Here is a 24,381-nt window from a genome sequence, read left to right as displayed (position 1 = left end):
AAACCACTTTCCCCTAACTGTAATTTTTTTTTTAAGTCCTTTATTCCCCCTCTCCCGGTCCAGTGCTGAGTTACCACCGCTGGTCCCAGTGTCTGATATTGTCTGCAGCGCTGATGTCGGCCAATCACTGAGTTCAGCAGCTCACCTCGGCCAGAGCCGTTAAGCTCAGTTATTAGCCGCAGCACTTTCGACATGATATCCGCGCTGCAAACAATAATAGACACTGGGAGAATCAGTGGAAACTCAGAACTGGACCTGGAGAGGGGGAATAAAGGACTTTTTTTCTTTAACAAACTACAGTTAGTGGAAAGTGGTTTTCCGAAACCAGAAAACTCCTTTAATGGCGTTTTCAGTATATTTAAAAAACACATAAAAACAAAATAATAAGTGGCTGGTGGAAACTCAGCACTGGACCTGGGGAGGAGGAGTAAGGCTCATGAAGGATTTTTTATGACATACTACATCTAGAGACAGGGGTTTTATGATGTCCCCTTTCTGTCCTCAATTTCTATATGGCGGTTTGCAAGGTGATTTCTTTGATAGAGTGTTTCATGGGGCTTACTAACCCCGTAGGTGTTTGAAAAATTAATTTTAAAGTTTTTTTTTTGTCTGGAGCTAAATTTTTGCAGTCACTCGGACTGCAGATCGGAGTATCCTTTAAATGTGCTTAAAGGGACACTGTCACCTGAATTTGGAGGGAACAATTTTCAGCCATAGAGGCGGGGTTTTCGGGTGTTTGATTCACCCTTTCCTTACCCGCTGGCTGCAATATTGGATTGAAGTTCATTCTCTGTCCTCCGTAGTACATGCCTGCACAAGGCAAGATTGCCTTGCGCAGGCGTGTACTACGGAGGACATAGAATCTTGCCTTGTGCAGGCATGTACTACGGAGGACAGAGAATGAACTTCAATCCAATATTGCAGCCAGCATGCAGCCAGCGGGTAAGGAAAGGGTGAATCAAACACCCGAAAACCCCGCCCCTATGGCTGAAAATTGTTCCCTCCAAATTCAGGTGACAGAGTCCCTTTAACAACCTTGGTCAGGATTCCTTTCATTTGCCAAATCGAGCAGGCGGTCATGAAAGAAGCAATGAAAGTCTAGTAGGCCTGTGACCGCCAGTATACATATCGCATGAAAACTGTCACGTGACCGCCCACTCGGTCTTCCAGTTGAGGGGACTCCTGACAGTGTGCATAATACACACTTTCAGAATTTTCCAATCCGCACTGTATATGACTTCAGAAATTTACATCAAGCCCAGAAAATCCCTCTAAATGTGTATCCTCCTGAGGCAGAATGAGTTTGGCAGGGAGTCTCTTGTAAAACATACTCTCTAAAGGTCCCCAAATTATGTGGCCATTCAGTGGGTGTAAAGATGCCCTCCATGTGAGCCCCTCATTAGACGCTGCGTACCATCTCCAAAATACATGGATGGCCCATTGCACATGAGTATGAGGCAGCCATGTTGCCTGAGCTGCATTTCAAAAGGGAAATGGATTGTAGGAACCTGTAGTCTGGAAATATATATGGACTTTTATAGAGGAGTGTTGTGACATGCTCTGAGACCTGTGCAGAGGTTACTGTGCAGGGAAGAGAGGGAGGCAAGCTGTTACGATCATCTATTAACTTCATTACAATTGTGTTGTGGCATGCTCTGAAAAATGTGCAGAGGTTACTGTGCAGGGAAGAGGAGGAGGTGAGCTGCTACCATCACCTATTACCTTCATTACAATTTTGTTGTGGCATGCTCTGAAAAATGTGCAGAGGTTACTGTGCAGGGAAGAGGAGGAGGTGAGCTGTTACAATCACCCAGGTACGGACTGGGGATGAAATTCAGCCCTGGCATTTGAAATCACACAGGCGCATGCTGACCCCATCCCCAAGCACCAGATGGGATCTATTACTAATATTACCCTGGATGGAGGAAAGCAAGATTTACTACAAGACCAGTATTTCTAATGATACCGGTGGCCTGCTGGGGTAAGTGGCGGAGTCAGCGACTGTATGCTCCGTCACAACTCTTAACAGTATGGGAGTCTTGAGAACACCTATTCTGTTAACAGTGTAGCAGACAAGGTGACCCACGACCAGACAGGCCCTTCTAACATTTGCCAGAATTGCCAGATGGTCATGACCTATTAACTTCATTACAATTGTGTTGTAGCATGCTCTGTGATCTGTGCAGAGGTCACTGTGCAGGGAGGGGATAAGGTAAGCCGCCAATGTCAACATTCCGTATAGTCAATGGTGTAATCCTATGTTATATATGTGTGTGTGTGTGTGTGTGTGTGTGTGTGTGTGTGTGTGTGTGTGTGTGTGTGTGTGTGTGTGATTTCTTTCAATGTTGTCTGTGATAATGTGAACACAGAAATGTTCTCTACAGAACAACTATACAAGCCTATTCTAAGTCTATAAGTGAAAATGGCAGTATCAAAAGAATCATGAAGAGTTCTTAACCCATTATCTACCAATGTCCTTTTTTTGGGACGCCTAATCTGTAGCTTCTAGCAACTAAGATTTTATAATTTTTATAATTACAGTTAGGGCCAGAAATATTTGGACAGTGACACAAGTTTTGTTATTTTAGCTGTTTACAAAAACATGTTCAGAAATACAATTATATATGTAATATGGGCTGAAAGTGCACACTCCCAGCTGCAATATGATAGTTTCCACATCCAAATCGGAGAAAGGGTTTAGGAATCATAGCTCTGTAATGCATAGCGTCCTCTTTTTCAAGGGACCAAAAGTAATTGGACAATGGACTCTAAGGGCTGCAATTAACTCTGAAGGCGTCTCCCTCGTTAACCTGTAATCAATGAAGTAGTTAAAAGGTCAGGGGTGGATTCCAGGTGTGTGGTTTTGCATTTGGAAGCTGTTGCTGTGAGCAGACAACATGCGGTCAAAGGAACTCTCAATTGAGGTGAAACAGAACATCCTGAGGCTGAAAAAAAAGAAAAAATCCATCAGAGAGATAGCAGACATGCTTGGAGTAGCAAAATCAACAGTTGGGTACATTCTGAGAAAAAAGGAATTGACTGGTGAGCTTGGGAACTCAAAAAGGCCTGGGCGTCCACGGATGACAACAGTGGTGGATGATCGCCGCATGCTTAATTTGGTGAAGAAGAACCCATTCACAACATCAACTGAAGTCCAGAACACTCTCAGTGAAGTAGGTGTATCTGTCTCTAAGTCAACAGTAAAGAGAAGACTCCATGACAGTAAATACAAAGGGTTCACATCTAGATGCAAACCATTCATCAATACCAAAAATAGACAGGCCAGAGTTAAATTTGCAGAAAAACACCTCAAGAAGCCAGCTCAGTTCTGGAAAAGTATTCTATGGACAGATGAGACAAAGATCAACCTGTACCAGAATGATGGGAAGAAAAAAGTTTGGAGAAGAAAGGGAACGGCACATGATCCAAGGCACACCACATCCTCTGTAAAACATGGTGGAGGCAACGTGAAGGCATGGGCATGCATGGCTTTCAATGGCACTGGGTCACTTGTGTTTATTGATGACATAAGAGCAGACAAGAGTAGCCGGATGAATTCTGAAGTGTACCGGGATATACTTTCAGCCCAGATTCAGCCAAATGCTGCAAAGTTGATTGGACGGCGCTTCATAGTACAGATGGACAATGACCCCAAGCATACAGCCAAAGCTACCCAGGAGTTCATGAGTGCCAAAAAGTGGCACATTCTGCAATGGCCAAGTCAATCTCCAGATCTAAACCCAATTGAGCATGCATTTCACTTGCTCAAATCCAGACTTAAGACGGAAAGACCCACAAACAAGCAAGACCTGAAGGCTGCGGCTGTAAAGGCCTGGCAAAGCATTAAGAAGGAGGAAACCCAGCGTTTGGTGATGTCCATGGGTTCCAGACTTAAGGCAGTGATTGCCTCCAAAGGATTTGCAACAAAATATTGAAAATAAAAATATTTTGTTTGGGTTATGTTTATTTGTCCAATTACTTTTGACCTCCTAAAATGTGGAGTGTTTGTAAAGAAATGTGTACAATTCCTACATTTTCTATCAGATATTTTTGTTAAACCCTTCAAATTAAACGTTACAATCTGCACTTGAATTCTGTTGTAGAGGTTTCATTTCAAATCCAATGTGGTGGCATGCAGAGCCCAACTCGCGAAAATTGTGTCACTGTCCAAATATTTCTGGCCCTAACTGTAGGTCCAATTTTTTGTGTTGTGTTTGTATAATGAATGTTTTCAAAATAGGAAATCATGTCACTGTCATTTTTAATTGAATATTGGGACGCCCTTTCCTGAAAAATCCGTACTTGTAAAAATTTTAATTTGGCAAGTAATGGGTTAAACAAATAATTTTTCGCAAAATTCCCTGATTAAAACAATATGACCATTTTCTGATCCCGAGATTGTATCGTCAGTATTTACCTGATCGCAGATAAGTTCCCACTTCTTCTCATTATCGTACTGACGTAGTAACCTGGCTTTATCAGGCGGAAGGTTCATCGCATTCTGTAAGAAAAGAAACAAAAGTCATCAGGGACCGGAGCTGAACTTTGGAAGTCGCCATGTTATGTCTGCCGCTATCAACTACTAAGTTCACTGGGTCAATTCACATCAACAAGTGAGAATCTGGAAGAGGAACAATATATATTTACATTCACATATTATTAGGAAAACCTCCTACAGAAGCCTCAGCCCCGATCCAGGATTGGACATAATGCAACTGTTTGTATTTTGACTTCTTAAGTGATATGCGACTAATATTAACAAAAGGAATCCCATCAATCGCCAAGTTACTTACCGTAATTACTGTTTCTGAGCAATTAAACAGGATGTGTCACTTGCAATAAATATGTAATTTCTTTACCTTCTGTAAATGCCGCTGTTCTCCTGAATCCGGCGATGTTTTTCTTTTGTTCCTGCCCCTCTCCGTTCCTGAGATATGGCCCAATCTATCTTGTATGTAAGTATTATCTAGTTAGGCAAGTGGGTGTGGTCCTGAGCTCCTCTGGGGAGAGTCTTCATAACGACCATGCCTACTTGGCTAAAAAAAACCCTGCATTTACATACAGGTAAGAGGAGGCCATATCTCAGGATCGGAGAGGCGTAGGAACAAGGAAAAAGCAATGTCGGATTCAGGAAAACAGCGGCATTTACACCAGTTTAAAAAATTACATATTTATGGAAAACGCTAGATCCTCCTTAAAGAGGGTTTATAATATCTCTTTGGGTTTTTTTTATTACCCCAAAATTATCTTTACAGACACATTACTGAGTCGGCCGATCAGTGCTCACATGTGATGTTTTTTTGTAAGTTATGTGATTATTTGGTATTTTTTAGCAAAATGCCAGAAGTCCCTTTAACTATCTCAGTACGGCCGTAACCTTACTGGCTGAGAATGACACTCCTTTATGTGTACTCCCTATGGAAATCTTATGTTACAGAATGTTCTTACCGAATCAAATACTTTTTTCTACTTTGTAAACTTTAGTAACAAGTCTAGGCGTCTCTGCCGTAAAGCAATTTTTCATGTTATTAAATACATTTCGCTTTCCATGAAGCGTGGATTTGCAGAAAAGTGAGAATTAAGAATTTGGAATTACATATTTAAAGGGGTTTTTGCACTAAAAAAATCACGAAAAAGATAAAAGACAAAAATAAAAAGCATTGTTGATTTTGAGCAAGAATCATTCACCGCATTTTGATGAACTTGCCCCAAAAATCGTCTATGGATGCCACAAGACAAAAAAAAAAAAAAGAAGAGAAATAACTTTAAAAAAAAGGAAATTATAAACAAAGTTTATTACAAAGTTGCAGAACTTTCCGATACTTAGCAAACAATTTTTATTCACTAGGTCGAACAAGATGACAAGTGGGTTAAAGGGGCAGTTGGGGTTTGGAGCCATACTTTTACATGGTATACCTTTACAGATCCCTTTAAATCCCAGCAATTCCATTACAGCGGACTGACATAACTTGGCCGTGTGTCACTTCAGTGTGTTTTTTTAATGTGTTCTGAGATCTGCCCAGACTCGTTGTTTCCTCCCATATAAAAGTTACATCTGTTCCTGAGAACTATTTCATCAGTTTGGTGTTCACTGATTTAAAAAAAAAAAAAAAAATAGAAGGTTTTGTAAAGTATCTCTCAAATTCGATATGCGAAGCTTCAATCTTAATGTACAGACCAGGACAGAAACCAGAACCAAATTATTAAATCACGGAGCAGCGGCACTTACACTAAACCAAGTCCACGTGTAGTTTTGGGTCATTATTCACATGTAGCAGAGCTCAATTTGTCAACTGAATTAATTGGCAACCCTAAAACACATGTTGTAGCTTCATTGCATTTTCTAAAATTGCAGATTTACTTTGGCAAAAAAAAAAAAAAATTGTGAACGGAGACTAATAAAAGCTACAAAGAAACACATAGCTACTGTATATTAAATAATACTGGTCACAAACTCAACTCTGCTTCCTCTTGGAAACTCAGCTCTGCTTCCTCTTGGAAACTCAGCTCTGCTTCCTCTCGCATACTCAGCTCTGCTTCCTCTCGCAAACTCAGCTCTGCTTCCCCTCCAAACACAGCTCTGCTTCCACTCGCAAACTCAGCACTGCTTCCACTCGCATATTCAGCTCTGCTTCCACTCGCATATTCAGCTCTGCTTCCACTCGCATATTCAGCTCTGCTTCCTCTCGCATACTCAGCTCTGCTTCCTCTCGCAAACTCAGCTCTGCTTCCTCTCGCAAACTCAGCTCTGCTTCCTCTTGCAAACTCAGCTTTGCTTCCTCTCGCAAACTCAGCTCTGCTTCCTCTTGCATACACAACTCTTCTTCCTCTCGCATACTCAGCTCTGCTTCCTCTCGCATACTCAGCTCTGCTTCCTCTCGCATACTCAGCTCTGCTTCCTCTCGCAAACTCAGCTCTGCTTCCCCTCGCAAACACAGCTCTGCTTCCACTCGCATACTCAGCTCTGCTTCCACTCGCATACTCAGCTCTGCTTCCTCTCGCAAACTCAGCTCTGCTTCCCCTTGCAAACACAGCTCTGCTTCCACTCGCAAACTCAGCTCTGCTTCCTCTCGCATAATCAGCTCTGCTTCCTCTCCCAAACTCAGCTCTGCTTCCTCTCGCAAACCAGCTCTGCTTCCCCTCGCAAACTCAGCTCTGCTTCATCTCGCAAACTCAGCTCTGCTTCATCTCAAAAACTCTGCTCTGCTTCCTCTTGCAAACTCAGCTCTGCTGCTTATTAAGAGTGCAGCGGTATTTTAGGGTTTGGAAGTTAAAGGGAACCTGTCACCCCGTTTTTTGAGATTGAGATATAAATACTGTTAAATAGGGCCTGCGCTGTGCGTTACTATAGTGTATGTAGTGTACCCTGATTCCCCACCTATGCTGAGAAATACATTACCAAAGTCGCCGTTTTCGCCTGTCAATCAGGCTGGTCTGGTCAGGTGGGCGTGGTGACATCGCTCTTTTGTTCCCCAGCTTTCCGTTGGTGGCGTAGTGGTGTGCGCATGTCCAATTTCCGAATTCCCTGGGCGCACCTGAAGAAACAGCGCGCGATCTGCGCTGTAATCCCTTGCATCGGTGGGGGCGGCCATCTTCCTGGGGCCGCGCGTGCGCAGATGGAGTGCTCTGCTGCACGGGGCTTCAGGAAAATGGCCGCGGGATGCCGCGCGTGCGCAGAAGAGATCGCGGCGGCCATTTTCTCAAAGCCGAGATACAAACTCGGCTTTGGGAAAATGGTAGATATTTTGATGACTAGTGGAATGCAGTAAAGAAAAATGGACTCTTGGACCTGGCTTCCTAGATTTTGGAGAAATAAGGGAACGTAGGCTGCTGTACAGCACAAACACCCGTGAGGTCCATCACTTGGCGCTCCTCTTGTGTGTGCGGTTGATCTTGTTTTTTTTCAGTGCCTATTGATAAGTAATTTAGTCGCCAATAATTCCGCGTTTTTTCTTGTGATATTTGTTTGTGCCAAATTCTTCAAAATGGCTCATTCTTCATACGATTCATGAATTCTGCGCAAAATAATTTAAAAAAAGCTCCGTATTTTTGTCTTTAACTTTTTCTATATGCAACTTTTAAAAGTGGCATATTCCATTATAATGTTATAAAACTTGTGCAAAAAGAACAGAAGTTCATAATAATTACTCGGAGGAAGCAGGGGGTGACATGAATACATATATGCAAAAAAGAAATGCAATTGATGATTCAGCTGAAAATATCTTAAAATATCTGGAAAACCCCCAAACCCTGGCATCAATGACCAACATGAAAAAAAAAACACAGGAGAAGATACATAAAATATATAAAATAGACTTCAGAAGAGGTGCAAATTAAAAGAAAAAGGAGCAAATAAAAGAGGCGAAAAACACAAAAAAAAAATTAGACAAAAAAAATGCAAATGCAATAATAAATAGGGCCCTATAATTTTTTTTTGCATTGAATAGAAAACTTAAACACCTTGGAATATAAATAAAAAATAGGAAAAAAATGAACATTCAGATTTTATCATAATTTTGAAAAATTTGGATCAGTTTCTACAGAACAGGCCATAGAGCGGGGGTGTATGGGGTAAATCTGTAGTCACAGCGTCCCCCCCCCCTGCCGGTACCTGATCCCCTGTGATTTCCAGTCTGGAATTGATGGAGCAGCGTGACGCCGACTCTGAGCATGCTCCTTACTCGCTTACATCGGCCACAAAGAAGGTCAGTTCCAGACCGGTATTAATGCTCTATTCATGGAACTAATCCTATCTTCTAATCAGGCTACAAAAGCAAGCTGCTCGCCATCGCCGCCCGGCACGTTACAAACACGCAGCACACAATACGGTAAGAGGGACGCTCCAATCACCGGCGAGGATCGGACTGGACGTGTGACTACGGCAAGGTGACAATGGCTCAGGTCATAAGATTACATAGCGCTCAATATCCTGCCAGGACGGCTGGGGTCACACTGATGGTGACATCTTCCTCTGACCAAGACAGATTTCCATTCTCAAACCCGAGCGATAAAGCTTTCCTTTCCCATTTGCAAGCAGAGATTATCACAAAGACTTTTTTTTTTTTTGTGCAGAAAGTTCCACACTCCAACAAACAATACGTTTTATTTACTGAAACCGGAATATCCCTTTAATGGGGACCTGCCACTTCCTAAAACTATGTCATTTTTTAAAATTTGGAATAAATGCCGCTGTTCTCCTGAATCCGGCGCTGTTTTTCTTTTCTTCCTGCGCCTCTCCGTTCCTGAGATACGGCCCCATCTTTCCATCCTGGGGATCCTCTTAGCCAAGTAGGGGTGGTCTTCAAGAAGACGCCCACAGAAAAGGTGTGAAAACCACACCCACTTGTTTAACAAGGCTAGATTTACAGGCAAAGAGGAGGCTATATCTCAGGAACGGAGCGGCGCAGGAAGAAAAGGAAAAAAGTGCCGGATTCTGGAGAACAGCGGCATTTAAAGCAGGTTAAAAAGAAATGATGCATTTATGGCAAAGTACAGGTCCTCGTTATAATGGATTCATGCAGAAAATATCCATGGGGTATATGGATAGAGGAGTCTTCTTCTTTCTAGGCGGGGAATCGAGTTGGAGTGACAGAGGATTCAGATGTCTACCATAGTCCATCAGACTAATTTACAAAAACACTATGGTAGATTTCATGCATCCGTCACTCCAGCTCTATTCCATACCCAGCACCACCTCCGGCTTGACTGCCAGCCTCTATGCTGTGTGACTGGAGGCAAAGGAGCCGTCAGACGAGCAAGAGGAGGTGGAGAACAGAGCTGGAGTGACAGAGGCTTCAGCATTATTTGCATATCAATTCAATCAATGATTTGAGGAGAGGATCGGCCATGTAAAGGTATTGCTGGACTTATCATTGGATGAGCTATATGGGCACAAAAACAATTTTGGGGCAAAATCCTAAGGATTAAGTTTAAAGGGAGCCTGTCACCAGTTTTGTCATATATCAATTAAAGCTATCACGTTATTGAGCGCCGGTGCTGCAGTCCATAAATGCTTATATAACCCCCTGACTCCCCCCGTATAGCCCCCAAAAACCTTTTGAAGTCCTGCGCTGTACGTTAATCCTGTCAGTCCGGTCACATAGGCGTCTTTGGTGGAGGGTCTATACCTCCCCCCGGTTACTGCTCGCCGTCCTCCTGCTTTGATTGACGCCTCCTGCATCATCCACATCGCCAAGCGAAATTTCGTGCCTGCAGAGGTAAGTGGCAGCTCGCGCCTGCACAGTAGGCTTTGCCCTACAGCACGCATGCGCACTTATGTTTCTGTCTCTGTTCACTGTAGGGCAAAGCATAGTGCGCAGGCGCGAGACTTCGCCCAGCAATGTGGGTGACGCAGGAGGCATCATCCACGTCAATCAATGCAGGAGGACAACGATCAGCAGCCGGGAGGAGGGATAGAGAGCACAGGAAGGACGAACAGACATAGCGGGAGAACTTCAAAAGGTTTTGGGGGGTTATACAGGGGGTTTCAGGGGGTATATAACAATTTATGGACTGCCGCACCGGCGTTGAGTAACGTGATAGTTTTAGTTGATATATGACAAAATTGGTGAGGGGTTCCCTTTAATGCCCAGTGACTGAGATAGAATGCTTGGACTCCAGATTGATACATTGTATCAATATTTGTGCAGAGGCTACTTAGCCTGGATACGATTGTATCCACTTCTCACATGGGAGCATGCTGGGACTTGTAGCTTGATCATTGCCGGAGACCCATGGGTTGGAGACCACTGCCCTAAAGGGTCATGGACTGGACTATTAAGTCATTACATTGTTTTGTCCAACACCCATTTTGCAGATGTTCTGTAGCCGAATGCACTTAGCAGTACTAATAATATCAATAAATCACGGCAGTCATATTCACCAGCTCCCTGACGCCTCCGCCCTCCGATAAGAGAACCGTATGGATATGAAGAGCTCCCACTTACTGATCTGTTGTCTTGGATCCGGTTCTGTGGCCATTTCCACAATTACATAACTGATTTGTTCCTAATTCCTTCCCACACACAGATTATTCAACCAGGGTGTTGTCATTGAATTCTGGCTACAATATTCATATTTTCGAGTATTTTTGGCTCGGGGTTTGTGATCCGAGCTCTCGGCGCAGTTACACGGTACAGCGGAGGGTTCTGTCCAAAAGGCACAATCCAGACGGCCAGTTGGACCGCAATTATCTGACAAATACATTCAAGGCTTCAGGGACGTTTGGTGCCAAAGGCGTCTTCTTCCAATCAGGGTCTGTGTCAAATCTCACACAGGAAATATACTTAGAAATGAATGGCAGGATTTCATCACCATGTTGTATTCAGGTCCAAAATCTATGTTTTATAGGACACTATCTGCAAGGAGTTTGCATGTTCTCCCCGTGTTTGCGCTGTTTTCCTCCGGGTTCTCCGGTTTCCTCCCACACTCCAAACACATACTGATAGGGAATCTAGATTGTGAGCTCCAGTGGGGACAGCGATGATGATGTCTGTAAAGCGCTGCGGAATGTTTCATTTACAGTGAAAACTTAAGCCACAAGGCAGAAGTTTTTATCCATGGGGGTCTGAGTGCACTAAAACAAAAGAGCAAGAATGCTCTGTTAATGCTGCTCTCCTCAAAAGCGTAATAAAAAGTCAAAAATGTTACAAAAAAAAAGATGTTTTAATGTGGTGACCATTTTTTAAAAGCAGTATGTCAGCACGTTTTGCTATGTAATCCGACAGCAGCATGATGTAGGTACAGAGATCCTGATTCCAGCCATTAATCATTTTGATGGGTGCAGCAGTTGTGATACAATCACAGTTTTCTCTGCTGCTGATTTAGCAGAGCTCAGAATGCTGAGCTGTGTATAACCCCGCCCACATTACTGATTGGCTACTTTCTGTGTACACTGTGTAGTGACAGAAAGCTGCTAATCACTCCGGGGGGCTGGGTTGGACCAAGAAGCACAAGACACATAGTCATCTAGTGATAATCTCCTGCAGACAAATCACTGATTTTATTAAAACAGCCTAATAAGTGACGCATCACAGGAATCAGGGTCTCAGCCCCTACATCATGGTGCTCTCAGATTACATAGAAAAAAAAACCTGCTCACATATTCCCTTTAAATTATATCACAAACTCATAAGTGGGATCCAACATTCAAGATTACCCCCTGGTTCAAGTGACATGATTCTTCTCCACAATACCTTGCGTTGGAAATTTTGGATGCACCCTTCAAGCAATTGTTATGGTGGCAAAATCTATTGTAGAGTTTTCTGTCTTTGTCATAAATAAAAAAGGTTACCATCTATTCATGATATAATGTTACATCGCATCTTAAGGTGCCAACACAAGCCAACTTGCAGTGGAGGATATCTAACATGGCTTCCTTGGCAAAAATCAGTTTTGGTTACGGAATTGTGAGGACACAATCCCTCAAGGATCAGTTTTGGACACTCTCAAGGGTTATTCGACAATGTTCCCCATTGCTGAAACTCCAAGCGATCGGCTGTAATCTGTGGGGAAACCTGGCAGTAAGTGTTGGATTTCCATGCAGCGCTCCTACAGGGAAAATAAGGTATTACACAATTGTCTGTATAATGCAGGACAGGACAGGTCCTCCAGAGGAAGACACTCTTTATAACCATTCTACGTGTCCAAGAGATGAAGATCCTAAACGGCGGACCCTTTTCTAGTAACTCATAGCAGGCAGCCCTTTGGAGGAAAGTCTTCTACATACTGATCTTTATATGTCCATATATCAAAAAAAGAATATAAAAGTTAATTTATTATTAAGACTTCTATTCTTAGGCTACTTTCACACATCCGTCTTTCGCCGTCAGGCATAATCCGGCGGCGAGACGGATTTCCGGATCTGGCAAAATTAGTTAAAAACTGATACGACGGATCAGTTTTTCTGCCGGATCCGACTGGTTATTCTGGCCAATCAGATCAGGTAAGTTTGAGAGAGACCAGAATGGAAAATACAATTTCTGGGCACTGCCCGGTTTTTCGTCGGACACAAAAATCGTTCCTCTTGTCCGTTTTGTCCTTCTGCCGGATCCACAATTTTTGCCGGATCCGGCGAAAACCGGACAAAACGTAAGGACATCCGGCGCAATTTCTTTTCAAAATTCGCCGGATTGCGCCTGACGGCAAAAAACGGATGTGTGAAAGTAGCCTTAGTAGGCAATAATTTCGTCTTACCGAGCCACTATCACACAAGAATCTTTATAAAGTCACGAGTGATACGATTTTTCCTGCAACTTTTGGATACGGTTTTAGAAACCAAATTTAGGATCAACGGGGATCAATATCTGCAACGTCACTGCACCTTAGGTCCCATTCTGAAATATACAAATGGATGTATGATAAATAAAAAATAAAAAAGTCCCCCGAAAAATGCCCAACGTCAACCCATTCTCATACCCCGCGAGACCCTGGGTGCGCCCGACAATGTAAGGAATATAATACGAGCACGACGCGATGAAGGAGCCTGCGTTACAAATCGTTCCATGGGCTCAATAACGATGTCAGAATTCCCGAGATTTGCTGAAATGAAGATCTGTTAAGTAAAGCGATGGCTTCCACAGTTGCGAGCAGAATAAATCCTCCTGATGGTAATTAGGTTAAACAGTTCAGCAGGTCTGCGTGAAAGCGGAGCGTGGTGCGGAATAAAAATGAGCGTGCATAATATTTCCAGACTCCGACCGACCTATTACAAAAGGAAAGACGGAGAATTAATTCTACCTCAGCACCAACAATGTCTATCTGCCTCCAGCTTCAAACTGGGTGAAAAAAATAGAACTTACATAATAGGCGGCTGCGAAATCGCTCGCGCTTAAAGGGGAGTCTTACACTTAAAATAAATTGCTCCTAATTACTTGGGGGAAAAAAGGTGACAGTTCTCTACTTGACTTTTTCCTTCATTTCCATAATTTCACATTTCTGATATTTAATTTTTTTTTCCTTTCGGAAAAATTGCTTAATAAACTTTTTTTTTTCTTTTTTTTTTACAAATTTGCCTAAGGTAGATAACAAATGGGTGGAAAACCTACAATTTAATGCAGGGATGGCCTAAAATCTGTAGCCAAAGAAGCTTCTGACCAACAAAAATGTGAAAAGGAATCTGTCTGTAGTATCAATGCTCCGGGCATTTAGGTCATTGACAGTTCAGGAGAGCAGACTGTCAGTCGTTACATGACTCACACTGGTAACTCTCCCTTTCATATACAATAAGCTCTGGAGGCAGAGTCTCGGGGAGATCTATGTCCAGCCCATAGATCTTAACAGCTCATTTACATATTAAGAAAAATGTGGATTTCTCTGTAATAAGACATAGGATCACAGATATCGAGGTATGATTTTATTCAGCTCCCTGTGCCCTACATGCCCATATAGACGGCTTAGGAGGGATGATCCTACTGATATATCCCTTTATAAGTTGATAAAACTTTTTTAAGGGGAATCTAAGGGATATAAGGATATGCCATCACTTTACGACTGGAGGGGGTACAATCTTTGGGAAACCAACCTATGTTTATACAGAGTTTTTGTAGTTTTTCAAGTGAAAATCACTTAATTGGACAGTGCCTAGTGTGGAGAGGATTTCATCAGGAAAAACGACTAAACGACTAAAAATACACCCAGAAAAAAAACAAAAACAAATGCAGGTGGTAGAAAATGAAATGCAACTAAGAAATGTTAACAAAAAAAGACACTTCAGGCTCACAAAACTCGAGAGACAAGGAGCAATTCCTGAACAACTTCTCCCTGAAAAATGTCAGTTATTAACTGGCAGAAAAAGTCGCAGTGTGAAAATACTCTTAGATTGGATTCGCTAAAAAAGGCCTCAATTAAAAGGATTGCCAAAATGTTAGGCTATGTCAGTTAGGACATTAGATTCCACTTTTATAATTATGGGTAGTTTTCCAGTTCCCGCACCGTCTCTTTCATGCCAAATATGTCTCCTACCGGTCGGCTGGCCGCTTTCTTCACGACAAGCCAACCAGATGTCCTGAGTTTGGCCTAAACGCCTATAATGAAAAGCACCACCGGACTTTGCCAAACAGGTGTATGGAGTCGGCCCTCAGAAATTCATAGTTCCAGAAAGAAATAGAGTTCCATACTTATTTCAAAATTCCGCTGCGATTGCGGTTAGCCTTGATAGCCTACTCCCCAGGTCTCACACTGCCTGAGGTCCAGAAGCTGAGATATGAGGAATGGATTTGTAGGGTTCTAAAATTATAGTGCTACTGTTGCATAATTGCCCATGTATCTAGTGATGTCTAACTCCCACCACCAGGTCCACCCAGAACCCAAAGCCACCCCAAGGAACGTCACCGGCCCACGAGGAGTTTACAAAAATCCAGGATTTGGATGATACACAGTGGTTACAGTGATCATTCAACACACCATGGCCATTAATCAGTTACAACTTTATTGCGAGCTTTCCCACAAAATAAAACCATTCATCACCAAATCTCAGAATAGGAGATAAATGAATTATCCCCATCACCACCAGCTGGTCCTGAAACCTCAGTTATACCAAGTTTATATAGTTGTCAACATTTCAGGTGCGCTCACAACCTGTCCCGGACCCACCTTGGAATGCCCCCAGTTGAAAACTCTGCCTATTAGAGAGTCAGAATGGAGAGGTAACTGAGCACGCTCATATTTAAAGGGACTGTCAGAAAGAATGAAGATGTTTCTGTCTGTGCCAATGACAAAGCATGGAGCCGCAGTGTGCGCATTTAGACGTTTCGCAATTGAAGCTACTCCAGAAACTCATACGTCAACTGTCCTGAAAAAGTCCTAGCAAATAAGTGGGGTTTCATGCATGGAAACATTTTTACACAAGCAGCACCTACAAATGGGTGGTTGCCAACGGGATTGGGGCAGGAATAAAGAATTCATAAATGGCCAACTCCAATATTGGTAAGTATGCATACTAAATATTCTAACTCAGGCCAAGGATGGCATGACTGGTTTATAGAGTCGTCCCGCGTCAGAGCGTAAACCCGTTAGCAGTGTTGGGTTTATAAGCGACGGTCGAGTGCAGACAACCCCCTAATAAAACGCTGCTGAGCAACACGCAAGTGCCAAAAACTGCATCACAAAACTGCAGTAACGTTTAATTCACCCACAGTTGATTTTTTTGGTTGGTAAAAAAAACAAACATGAATTTGACTCATTTAAAAAAAAAAAAAAAATGTTATTGTGTCTTATTAAAGGGGTTACCCACTACTCAGACAACTAAGACAAAACGGTTAACACTGGGGTCCTGGGTTCAAATCCAACCAAGGACAACTTCTACAAGGAATTTTTATTTTCCCCCCATGTTTGCGTGGGTTTCCTCCGGGTACTCCAGTTTCCTCCCACACTCCAAAGACATACTGATAGGGAGTTTAGATTGTGAGCCCCAATGGGGACAGTGATGATAATGTCTGTAAAGTGCAGTGGAATTAATGGTGTTATATACAGTGGGGCAAAAAAGTATTTAGTCAGTCAGCAATAGTGCAAGTTCCACCACTTAAAAAGATGAGAGGCGTCTGTAATTTACATCGTAGGTAGACCTCAACTATGGGAGACAAACTGAGAAAAAAAAATCCAGAAAATCACATTGTCTGTTTTTTTATCATTTTATTTGCATTTTATGGTGGAAAATAAGTATTTGGTCAGAAACAAACAATCAAGATTTCTGGCTCTCACAGACCTGTAACTTCTTCTTTAAGAGTCTCCTCTTTCCTCCACTCATTACCTGTAGTAATGGCACCTGTTTAAACTTGTTATCAGTATAAAAAGACACCTGTGCACACCCTCAAACAGTCTGACTCCAAACTCCACTATGGTGAAGACCAAAGAGCTGTCAAAGGACACCAGAAACAAAATTGTAGCCCTGCACCAGGCTGGGAAGACTGAATCTGCAATAGCCAACCAGCTTGGAGTGAAAAAAATCAACAGTGGGAGCAATAATTAGAAAATGGAAGACATACAAGACCACTGATAATCTCCCTCGATCTGGGGCTCCACGCAAAATCCCACCCCGTGGGGTCAGAATGATCACAAGAACGGTGAGCAAAAATCCCAGAACCACGCGGGGGGACCTAGTGAATGAACTGCAGAGAGCTGGGACCAATGTAACAAGGCCTACCATAAGTAACACACTACGCCACCATGGACTCAGATCCTGCAGTGCCAGACGTGTCCCACTGCTTAAGCCAGTACATGTCCAGGCCCGTCTGAAGTTTGCTAGAGAGCATTTGGATGATCCAGAGGAGTTTTGGGAGAATGTCCTATGGTTTGATGAAACCAAACTGGAACTGTTTTGTAGAAACACAACTTGTCGTGTTTGGAGGAAAAAGAATACTGAGTTGCATCCATCAAACACCATACCTACTGTAAAGCATGGTGGTGGAAACATCATGCTTTGGGGCTGTTTCTCTGCAAAGGGGCCAGGACGACTGATCCGGGTACATGAAAGAATGAATGGGGCCATGTATCGTGAGATTTTGAGTGCAAACCTCCTTCCATCAGCAAGGGCATTGAAGATGAAACGTGGCTGGGTCTTTCAACATGACAATGATCCAAAGCACACCGCCAGGGCAACGAAGGAGTGGCTTCGTAAGAAGCATTTCAAGGTCCTGGAGTGGCCTAGCCAGTCTCCAGATCTCAACCCTATAGAAAACCTTTGGAGGGAGTTGAAAGTCCGTGTTGCCAAGCGAAAAGCCAAAAACATCACTGATCTAGAGGAAATCTGCTAGGAGGAATGGGCCAACATACCAACAACAGTGTGTGGCAACCTTGTGAAGACTTACAGAAAATGTTTGACCTCTGTCATTGCCAACAAAGGATATATTACAAAGTATTGAGATGAAATTTTGTTTCTGACCAAATACTTATTTTCCACCATAATATGCAAATAAAATGATAAAAAAACAGACAATGTGATTTTCTGGATTTTTTTTTCTCAGTTTGTCTCCCATAGTTGAGGTCTAGCTATGATGTAAATTACAGACGCCTCTCATCTTTTTAAGTGGTGGAACTTGCACTATTGCTGACTGACTAAATACTTTTTTGCCCCACTGTAAGTGAGTAAAATAAATAACCCCTTCTGAATTCCTATGTTTGACCCCAACAAAGTAATACTACTGAATACTCGCCTCCAGCGCCATTCCTCAGTTTTGGCACTTGCTCTACCGGGGATTGCGTGACATTATTATGTCAAGTGATCCCTGTGGCCAATGAGCGCTGGATTCACTATCCTACCAACGCAACTGATGTGCAGAGGAAGTAGGAGAGCAGCAGCAGCTCTCACTTCCTCCAGATGTCCTGGTTTGTTCGAAGGAGGGGAGAGTGAAGCCATCGCTGTTCCGAGATCCCCGGGAGAGCAAATACAGACAACACTGGAACGAACGGCGTTCGTACTGGCGGTAAGTATATGTGGTATTATTTTACTGGGGAAAAACATAGGCATTCAGAAGGGGTAGCCCAAGTAATGGACAACTCCTTTACGGGTTTTTATGTCCTATAGAAAATATGTCAGGAAAAAAAGCAACAACCCGAGCAACAGAGCAATCTGTGCTTTTGAGAAAATTTATTTAACTCAAAATGAAAAAAAACATGGAAAGCCCAATAAAAAAATAAATTAAAATTTACATACTATTGACTTTCATGTATTATCTAGTTAAAATGTTTATGGGCAAAAAGAACTGCAGTAAAAAAAATTAAAGGTGGGAATCACAATTTTGGAGCATTTTATGATGTTTTTATATTTTACATACATTTATAAAAGGGGCTGATACCCGAAATTTTCATACATTTTTCCATATCTGTGACATGCAACTTTCCTAAAATGTTGCAAAATCACTTTAATAGAGGGGTCGTGTAAAAAAATGGAAATCAGTTCTAGACAGAGGTCAAACCATCTAAAAATGCACCAAATCTATTAAAAATCGTTCAAAAATATGATCAATTTGGAGCAAATAATGACAGCATGGCGTGAAGCAAAACTTAAAAAATGATTCCGAATTAAAAAAACAAAAAAAACTATGGTGGAATAAATGTGTTTTTTGATCACGTAGTATGCTACCGGCCCATGGAAATACACGCTAATAGGGTATGCAAGAAGGGATTGCCCTAAAATCACAACACCTCTCCCTTGTTGCGTGCATCTACTTTCCAGTCGGATTCGATATGACGCATTATGAGACGTGAATCTCGTCCTCAGAGACCTCACGTGAATAACAATCCAGTTTCCCAACTATTGTAGTATAAAGATATAATGAATTTGTATAATTGTCTTGTATATCATCCATTGGACTTCCTATAAATAGAAGCGGTGGAGAGAGTCGGGGGACCACGGTGGAGAGCGAAGCAATTAGAGAAATGTGTTCTCCGGCGACAAATGAAGGGAAAATAATACCATTGTCGCGTGACTAATATCGTAATCCTCTAAAACTTTCACACTCATTGAGGAACAAAGCAAATAAACATGGCCATGTTTTCTGAAATTCTCAAGGAAACAATTAATGAGAAATCCGTCTTTAGCTCATTAAGTCTATTTGGCACCTCTCTGCTACATGACTTCTCCACACAGTGTGGGAGGAGCAGGGAAGAGGAGAAGCACCAGACAAAGAACATCTGAGTATGAAACCTGGAGGAAAAGTGCATCCCTTCTTATGTCCAAGGACCTCAAACTCACACAATGTAATCCATCGCCTCAGGGGACGGAGCACGACTTCTCCAATTGTTTAGATGCCATATCTGACACTTAAGCCTCATTCAGACGTCAGTTTTTCAGGTCCGTGTTTTTCAGGGATTGAACACGCACCCATTACTGTCCATTTTCCTGTTCACATTTTTGCAGACCCTGTGTCTGAAGACGTGTCCATTTTTTCATCCAAGACATAATAATAAGATAATAGTTAACCATACAAGTCTATGAGTCCATGAAAACCCCATACAGCACATGGATGCTATTAGTTTGATGTCTATGTTAACAACGTAATGGGTAGGAGAAGCTGATGGTAAAAAGGAACACACTGAACAAACACTGATGAAAATCTGATCCAAAACACTGATGAAAAATAAATCTTTTTTTTTTCATGTATGAAAATGAGGCTGTAGGCTACATGTAATCATCTGTGTCAATTTTAACAAACAGACCATTTTTCATCTATGGGGCATCAGTTTTGCCTTTATGTTTTTTCATCCGTTTACTTTTTTTGTAAAGGAAGCAGACCGTCTGAACATTTTTTATCCATAGAGTCTTAGCAATGGTCAGTTAAGAATGGGTAGAACTAGAATGGAACTTTGAAGCCTAAAATGTGAAGTACAAAGTCCCTACTTTCACCCATGTCTCTTGGATCTCCATAGACTTTGATGGCAATCTCTGATCTGAAAACAACGAGAATAGGACCTTTTCTGAGTCTAACAGACCGGAGACATTTTTAAAACAGATGTACGGTATGTATGGTTGGATCAATAAAACTCTGTGGATCTGTGTGCTGTGTACAACACATGTGTGAATGAAGCCTTAGGGCCGGATCAAGGGTGGTGGATGGCCAAAATTAATTGGGTATGTATGGAAAATGTGTGAATTAGGTTGATTTGACGACTCTATGTTGGTACCGGACACCATCTGGGTGAAACACTGATGGCATCTGTGAACTATCCATTCATATCATGGACTCAAATATGAGTTTGAACCATGAATTGGATCAAACTTGGACATGAATCTGCTATAAAGTGTCAGTAGACTGTGAAATACAGCTATGTGATTAAAAAAAAGTGGAAAAAACAAGTAAAGGAAAAGGGACATGTAATAGAGACCGCCAATAAGTGATGTAGAAAGTCGATCTGTGTTTGTTTAAAAGTCCTGTCACATGGGCCAAAATAAGCTGTAGAAAGGACTATATTTTGGTCTTACAAGCTTAAAGTGACGCTTCACTCTGGCACTTATTAGTGACCGTACATGTCTCATGTGTAGTCATACTACCTGGTGTCCTCCGATTGCCTATTGCTGCCTCCTCAGCTCAGATCGGGGTCCCGCTCGTCCTTCTCCCGAGTGTTGCACTCGGCGCGCTCCGGCAGTCCCATAGGCAATGAATAGAACACAGGTTGAGTATTCGCACTCCTGCCTTATTCAAAACAGTGCTCTGCAGATACCAGTGCCTGAGATCACTGGGGTCCCAGTAGTCAGACCAACGGTGTTCAGTAATTTACTATCTTGGGAATAACCACTTAAAGAATGATTTTGTCAGTGACCGCGAGATTTGCAGACTCTTCCGAGAATTGACGCTTTCTCCTCTTTTCCTGGAAGCCTTGGAGACATACTGGGAGAGATGGCTAATATGCTTAAAAGTCAATTCCATTTAGGATTTCAATATTCCTAATAAATAAAGGAACTTAAAAGGGAGTTTTAGTGCTTCCATTCTGCGGAAACTGAAGTTTAAACAAACAGACTAATTATGGTGCTCGGTGCACCCAAGGTGTGGCCAAGAGGCTCAGTGCACCATTCTGCCCACTGACTTTGTATGTCTCCATCACACTCGCGGGTGATTGACAACGCGGCCTTGCCTGAGCTTTCTCTGCAGACAGTGCTGACTCCAAGCAAACCATAGCTGTCACTCACCAGTGAGGGAGGCGGGTGATGAGAACCAGTGGGTGCACTGAGCCTCTTGGTCACACTCAGGGTGCACCGATCACCCTAATTAGTATGTTTGCTTAAACTTCAGTTCCTGCCAAACGAAGACACTAAAAGTGCGATATCTATCGGGACTACATCCCCTATAGGGCTATATCCTTAGTTTACACTGTCAGTTTAGGATGACAGACCCCCATTTTATACAGATTGTTAAAATTTCTATTCATGGCCATCTTTTCCTGCGTGATACAGGATTTCACTTCTACAACTATGCTTTCCACATCAGCTAATCCGTCTGAGAATGTAATGATACAGATTTATTACTGCATCCCTGGGCGTCACAAATACTAATACTTGCATATTTGGGGGCAGTGTTCTGGATCACTGCGTTGAGAAACACGTGATGGTGTCTCCGCGGTGTTGGATGTTTTGGTCTCCACGAGGTCAATCATCTGTGCCTTTATAGACTTTCTACTAGGCACTGCTCCTGATAGCCAGTTTCATGCTCCACACTGATGAGGGGCAAAAACCCCGAAACAGCTGTCTGTGGATGGATACCATGCTTGGCATAGGTGGTTTTCCTTTATTGGATGCTGCCCTTCCCTTGGTTGTTCCTTCCCGGGGAAAGGCCTGGCTATTCACTGCCTGCGTTGAGAAACACGTGATGGTGTCTCCGCAGCTCCTCTACATACAAACACTAATAGGACACGGCGGACCCCACAGACTTTAGTATGGTGTATTGGAAATCCAACATGGTGTCTGTCATTTTAACAAGAAAAAAAAGCTATTTGGGCATAATCTGCAATGGAGGCAAAGTAAGAACACAGCCATGAAACAGTACATATCCTCATAATAATAATATTATTTCCTTATTTGAACTCTTGCTGCTGGTGTTAATGGAGACCCATTTCTCCGCACCCTAGTCATGTGTTCAGCCACCCATCCTTCCCCACACTCCCTTCAATTAAAGTTATATATTTTTTCCATTGAAAGAGATTCCACCATATAGGATCAATTATGGCTTCTAATAACTGATGTTAAAGGTACACTCCTGGTAAAATGTATGTAATGTGTTATGCCTAGTAATGGACCTGAGAGGTTGGAGTATGATACCCCTTTAAAAAAAATTTAGCCCCTCTGTCATGCTCTAGCCCCCCACTAGACACAGCCTTGACGGAGCTTATATGTTCTCCCCGTTTTGCATAGATATTCCATAGAATATGTTGGTGCCATATAAGAAATGAATAAATAAAATAACATACTTTACCTAGATTACTTCCCAATATTAAAGAAACAACTAATTCTGAAAATCACTTACAATTATTTATTTATTTATTTATTTTTTAACACACAAAAAAAAAAATAGTTGCCATGTTTCTACTCCATTATTTTGATGCCCAGCCTGGCATTAACCACTGGCGCTTGGTAGAAGATTCCTCCGTCCTACGTGTATTTTCTACACTTGTTTATGCATTTTTGACTCCCACTGTGACGAGGCCTCAGAAAACTGGTATAATTTCATATTTCTCTTCTCTCTTTTTCTTTTTTTTTTATTGCTTTGAGTCATTGGGCCCCGAACGCGGAGCACAGAAGTGCTTTTGTTAATGCACTATGATGGGACATAAATATGGCCTTTAGTCCAGCTGCTGGGGACCCTCTCAAAAGCCATTTGCGTAATGAAGCTTGGCTCACATGTTACTATTTGTTTCTGCTTTACGTAACACATTTAAGAATTAGAAAAAAAAGATAGGATTTTAAAGGAGTTTCCCAAACTCGAGAAAAGGGGATCTGAAATGCCTCATCGCACAGCTGGATCCATTGTTTAGGGGACTTCCAGAAATAGAAGAGTACTGCACCCCACTCCATCGCAGAGAAATATCCTCAGAATTGGTGGGACCCCCAGCGATCAGCAAAATATCACCTATCCACGGGAAACTTGCAGATTATGCTCAAAAAGGAAAACTGCAACTGTCACAGTGAAGGCATTAATGCTGAATGTTAGGACAGTTCAACCAATCATTGGGATTCCGTGACATAAGAATACAATCTATCAAGAGCTAATGACATCACACAGGTCGCTACAGACTGATCACATCACAAAAGGAAGTAATCAGGCTTTTAGAAACTGATTATGTCACAGAAGAATATAAGCGTTGTTATTAGTCACTTGGCATATCTGCTTTGACGGAGCTGATGACATCACACAATACAGCTATTCTTAGGTGACGGAGCTGATGACATCACACAATACAGCTATTCTTAGGTGACGGAGCTGATGACATCACACAATACAGCTATTCTTAGGTGACGGAGCTGATGATCACACAATACAGCTATTCTTAGGTGACGGCGCTGATGACATCACAAAATACAGCTATTCTTAGGTGACAGAGTTGATGATCACACAATACAGCTATTCTTAGGTGACGGAGCTGATGATCACACAATACAGCTATTCTTAGGTGACGGCGCTGATGACATCACAAAATACAGCTATTCTTAGGTGACAGAGCTGATGACGTCACACAATGCAGCTATTCTTAGGTGATGGAGCTGATGACATCACACAATACAGCTATTCTTAGGTGACGGAGCTGGTGACATCACACAATGCAGCTATTCTTAGGTGATGGAGCTGATGACATCACACAATACAGCTATTCTTAGGTGACGGAGCTGATGACATCACACAATACAGCTATTCTTAGGTGACAGAGCTGATGACGTCACACAATACAGCTATTCTT

General features: G+C 42.3%; 1 protein-coding gene across 8 annotated transcripts in view; it reads right to left on the bottom strand.

Annotated features, from left to right (window-relative positions):
• FMNL2 (formin like 2) overlaps nt 1-24,381 on the bottom strand; it is a 228,497-nt gene that overhangs the window by 110,860 nt on the left and 93,256 nt on the right. For all 8 annotated transcript variants that reach the window (XM_069732948.1, XM_069732941.1, XM_069732944.1 and 5 more), the window contains exon 2: nt 4,418-4,501. In XM_069732948.1, the coding sequence (XP_069589049.1) occupies nt 4,418-4,501 (84 nt within the window). The remainder of the gene's footprint in view (nt 1-4,417; nt 4,502-24,381) is intronic.

This window comes from Ranitomeya imitator, chromosome 7 (assembly GCF_032444005.1).
Source record: "Ranitomeya imitator isolate aRanImi1 chromosome 7, aRanImi1.pri, whole genome shotgun sequence".
NCBI classification, from domain to species: domain Eukaryota; kingdom Metazoa; phylum Chordata; class Amphibia; order Anura; family Dendrobatidae; genus Ranitomeya; species Ranitomeya imitator.
This window is presented reverse-complemented; position numbering and strand designations above follow the sequence as displayed.